The sequence below is a fragment of the Mesoplodon mirus genome, assembly GCF_964341445.2.
Source record: "Mesoplodon mirus genome assembly, chromosome: 2".
Taxonomy (NCBI): domain Eukaryota; kingdom Metazoa; phylum Chordata; class Mammalia; order Artiodactyla; family Ziphiidae; genus Mesoplodon; species Mesoplodon mirus.
The window spans coordinates 72218144-72223542 of NC_138977.1; the positions used below are offsets into that span (position 1 = coordinate 72218144).

The following is a 5399-nucleotide window of genomic DNA, read 5'->3' on the forward strand; positions in this document are numbered from 1 at the left end:
TATAAAATATTTTAACACTAGAAAGGCTATGATAATGGCATAAAATACAAGGTGTACTTTTGTGCCCCACCTATTTTACTTTTTTCCATTACATACTTTTAGAAATAAAAATGTTCTGTATATATTAATATAAGACCTTAGTACCTGCTTTGCTGGTGATTAAATTTATCTGAAGCTTTTGAGTTTCAGTATTTGGTCATTGAGGATATCAAAGAATAAAGAAAAATGACACATGTCAGGGAGCAAAATGATTTGGGAAATTATGGAAATTTAACCATGAGATTCTGGGACATCTTGCTAGAAGCAAGATGTCGCCAAATGAGAGGTAGGTAAGGGGATAGAAAAAAGATTCAGTATGCCTAAAGATGTTTGGGAGGGAAGAGAGTGGATACTGGGGGAAGGAAGGAGTTCCCAAGAGCTCCCTTTTACTTTTCAGTTCAATACCTTTAATCCTGCCATTATATATGCCTCCCTAAACTAGCCCTGAGAAGAATTAAGAATTCTGGGTGGATTGGAAGTGAAAGAGTGTCCTTGTCAGCAATTATCTAAGAACAAAGAGAAAGAACAGGATATTGGTTACCCAAAGCAGCAATAGCAGGGACAGAAGGGAATGCCAATACTCACTACAGTGTGATTTATATTAATTTTTTTTACAGTTTATGTTAACAGTCTATTGAGGTATCCTAAGGTTTCAATAGAGGCATTTCAGGTACAAGGTGGGCTTATTAGACAAAGCATAGGACTTTTTACTCCTTTCTCTATTTTTTCCTATTTTATTTATTTGGGTTGTCATGTAGGTTTTATGATAAAAGTTATTTCTCAGGAGAAAGAAGAAAGAAGAAAGGATAGAAGGTAGGTGGATAGAAAAAGAAGGAAGAAAGGAAGGAAAGAAGACCTCTATTCTATATACAGATAGTACATGTTAAAAGTAGGTGACTGGTAGAAGCAATAACATCCAATTTTAGGAAGGGAAAGCTCATTATATAATGGACTGAATGGTAGTGATAAAGAACGTTTTATGGATATGCAAAGTTGAGTTCAACTTTGAAATCTGTTTCTTATTCAAATAAGTAATAAGAAGGGGGAGTGATTTAATGGCTGGGAGAATGAATTTAGACAGATGAAGATAAGAATAATCCTCAAATATGTCCATTCTTAAAAATTTTGAATGCTCCTCTGATGGTGACTAGCATTTATCCCTGTGCTTCATTCCACAAAGCCAAGGGAGTTTTAGTAAAGTTTTCTATTGGCCACCAATCTTTTCCCCTGCTGATAAATGTGTTACTTTCTACACTACTGCTGAAACCCACTTGGACAAATTGAAAACAATTCTGTTTTCATCAACATTGAATTACAGATATAAAATATTGTATGGGAATTATAATTTGATAAATGGGAACATTCTGGGTCCCATATTGAGTCTAGATGGTTACAGTGTCTTTAATACATGCATCCATTTGGCACTGGCACATTTGTGTATCACAGTCTCTTTCTCATTTATGTTTAATGATGGACAGATTCCAAATAATACAAGATGTTCCTCAACATGTTAAACTTCTGGTGAGTAAGTGAGCAGACAGTGAGTTCTCTTTTTTCCAGTATACCTCATACTCTCAACATAACTGTTCAAAGAAGATCTGAACTTCAGACTGATTAACTGATATTTTCCAATCCCAGGCAAAGAACAGAATAAAATGAACAATTTCTTCCCTCCAAAAGAATAAAGTATTCTTAATAAGAACAAAGTAAAGATTGCAGTGCATTTAAAATTCCAGACTATTTTCTTCAGTCTACAGTCAAATGTAGAGTCAAGGCAACTTCCAGTGAGGTGTAGATTTGGGGGGCACTGGATGTTTTCAAAAATGTCTATGGCTAAATTAGGGAACTAGGTAGATATTGCCTTCAACATGATTCGAATTTACTAATTACTTTATCTATTACCTCTACTATAAATGCAACACTCACCAATCAGTTTTTCCCATCTTCAATTTCCTTCTCTTTAAAGCCAGCAAGCGTTTGCAATTTATTTTCCTTGAATACTTATCAGCTTTTTCAACCTACTCTAAAATTTGATAGTTTCCCATTTCCCATAAAATTACATAATTATTTAGCCTGGCCAGAAAGGTTACCTGCATTCATTGTCCATTCTAGCTTTGCAACATTATCTCTTTTTTTTTTCTTTTCTCTTTAAATTTTTTTTTTCTTCCAGACCTGATGACAAGCCTTACTCTGAATGGTTACATCTTGGGATGCCTGAGATTGGTTCCCCAGTACAACTTAATCCTCTGAATTTTTTCAGCATTATGGTATGACTTCCACTCACTAGCTACCATGTTGATAAGAGGATTAGAAATCAGTATCTCTAAGGTAAGATATACTCACATTCTGATACAGTTTATGTAGACTTTGCACCTGGCTGTACCAGACCAGTCTACCCATGTAGAGTCAGAATGAATGACTATGTACCTCTCATAATAGTAGAAAATAAACAGAACGGTATAAAGTTCTTCCACTTGAGAGTGGCAAAAGGTGTTTTCAGAACCAGACACTTTGATCCCCAGCTTCATTACTTCTAGCTAAATAGAATAGACTTTTCCACAGGCAACATTCAGTCTCCAAAATTTCCTTAGTAATAGAACACTGATCAATGTGCCCAGCCAAAAGACGACAGTCCTCAGCCTCCTTTGTAGGTTATAGGACTGAATTTTGGCCACAGAGAAAAAGCAGAAGTGTTGTGTATGCACTCTAGAAGACTCTTAAAAGGCAGTGACGGACTACCCTGGTGGCGCAGTGGTTGAAAGTTCGCCTGCCGATGCAGGGGACACGGGTTCGTGTCCCAGTCTGGGAAGATCCCACATGCCATGGAGTGGCTGGGCCCGTGAGCCATGGCCGCTGAGCCTGCGCGTCCGGAGCCTGTGCTCCATGACAGGAGAGGCCAGAACAGTGAGACGCCCATGTACCACACACACACACAAAAAAAGGCAGTGACAAGTTTATTCCCCTTCTATTTTAATTAGGCATATATTAGACCTTTTGAAATGGTCCCATAATTCTTGGGTGTTCTTTTCTTTTCTTTTCTTTTACTGTACTTTTTTGGCTGCACCATGTGACTTGCAGTATCTTAGTTTCCTGACCAGGGATGAAACCTGGGCCACTGGCAGTGAGAGTGTCAAGTCCTAAACACTGGACAACCAGGGAATTCCTTATTCTTTTATTATTATTATTATTATTATTATTCTTTTTCTCTCCTTGGATTTTGGTTTGGGAAGTTTCTGTTGTCCTGTCTTCCAGCTCACTGATCAATACTATGTTAAATAGAAGTGATAAGAGTAGGCATACTTGACTTGTTCCAGATTTTAGATAAAAGGCTTTCAGCTTTTCACTGTTGAGTAGGATGTTAGCTGTGGGTTTGTTATAAGTGGCCTTTATTATAATGGTTATGCTATCTCTGTACCAACTTTGATGAGAGTTTTTATTATGAATATATGTTGAATTTTGCCAATGCTTTTTCTGTGTCTATTGGGAAGATCATGTGATTTTTATCCTTCCTTTTGTTAATGTGGTATATCAAATTGGCTGGAGAATATTGAACCATCCTTGCATCCCTGGAATAAATCCACCTTGGTCATGGTGTATGATCTTCTTTATGTATTGTTGAATTTATGTTGCTAATATTTGTTGAGGGTTTTTGTATCCATGTTCATCAAAGACTTTGGCCTGTAATTTTCCTTTTTTGTAGTGTCTTTGTCTGGTTTTGGTATCAGAGTAATGGTGACCTCATGAAATGACTTTGGGAATGTTCCCTCCTCTTCAATTTTTTAGAACAGTTTGAGAAGGATAGGTATTAGCTCTTCTTTACTTGTTTAATATGCAGAAATATGTCACTAACAATGAAATATCAGAAAGAAAATGCAAGAAAAAATTCCATTTAAAAATCACATCACAAAGAATAAAATACCTAGGTATAAAGTTAACCATGGAAGTGAAAGACCTATACTCTGAAAACTATAAAGTATTGATGAAGGAATTTGAAAATGATTCAAATAAATGGAAAGATATCTCATGTTCTTGGATTGGGAGAGTTAATGTTAACATGTACATAGTACCCAAGCAATCTACAGATTTAATGCAATCCCTATCAAAATACCTGTGACATTTTTTACAGAGCTAGAACAAATAATCCTAAAATTGATATGGAACCATAAAACTGCAAAAGAAAGCTTGAAATAAAAACCTGGAAGTATCATCCTCTCTGACCTCAGACTATACTACAAAGCTACAGTAATCAAAACAGCATGGTAATGGCACAACTATAGATACATAGATCAATGGAACAGAATAGAGAGCCTGGAAATAAACCCACACACTCATAGTCAATTAATCTGTGACAAAGGAGACAAAAATTTACAATGGAGAAAAGAGTCTCTTCAATAAGTGATGTTGGGAAAACTGGACAGCTATGTGTAAAAGAATGATATTAGAACATTCCTCACACTATATACAAAAAGAAACTCAAAGTGGATTAAAGACCTAAATATAAGACCTGAAACCACAAAACTCCTAGAAGAGAAGATAGCAGAACACTCTTTGACATAAATTGAAGCAATATATATTTTTTATGTCTCCTAAGGCAAAAAAACACAAAAGCAAAAATAAACAACTAGGACCTAATTAAACTTTAAAGTTTTTTCACAGCAAAGGAAAACATCAACAAAATGAAAAGACAACCTATTGCATGGGAGAAAATATTTGAAAATTATATGACAGATAAGGGGTTAATGTCCAAAATACATAAATATATTTTACAAGTAAATGTCAAAAAAAAAAAAAAAACAGTTAAAATGTGGGCAGAGACTCTGGAAGGGTCCTGCACTGGGAGGCAAAGGAAAGGAGTTGCTGATTGTTGGGGGTTCTTTTGGTCTTCGTGAGTTTTTACAAATCTGTTATGATGCTGTGAAGATTAAAATTGATCCTGAGTTAGAAAAAAAAAAGCTGAAAATGAATAAAGTGTCATTGGAATCAGAGTATGAGAAAATAAAGGACTCCACTTTTGATGAGTGGAAGAATATTCAAGGACCCAGGCCTTGGGAAGATCCTGACCTTCTCCAAGGAAGAAACCCAGAAATCCTTAAGACTAAGGCAACTTGACTATGCTGATTCTCTCTCTTTTTTTTTCTTTTTAAATAGAAATGTTATCAACTGAATTCCCACTATATACTCCTATCCAGTGGAAAGAAAGTTCCAGACCTGCAGAAGCTTGGGTGAGAGTAATTTGATGACAAGTACTCTTGATAAAAAGTCAAGTACAGGTTTTCATATGTCCTAAATCATTTATTTGCAAATGAAGGTAACAATTTTGACCTCATATACTTTATATTGCTCAATAAAAATGTGAATAC

General features: G+C 35.6%; 1 protein-coding gene across 1 annotated transcript; it reads left to right on the forward strand.

The window, feature by feature from the left end:
* Positions 1–308: 308 nt before the first annotated feature.
* On the forward strand, positions 309–5148 carry LOC309815849 (cytochrome c oxidase assembly protein COX16 homolog, mitochondrial-like; the record flags this gene model as incomplete). The annotated part of the gene is made up of 3 exons (XM_082642930.1): positions 309–325; positions 2210–2306; positions 4837–5148. The coding sequence occupies 3 exons, from the start codon at positions 309–311 to the stop codon at positions 5146–5148; spliced, it is 426 nt and encodes a 141-aa protein (XP_082499056.1).
* Positions 5149–5399: the final 251 nt, after the last annotated feature.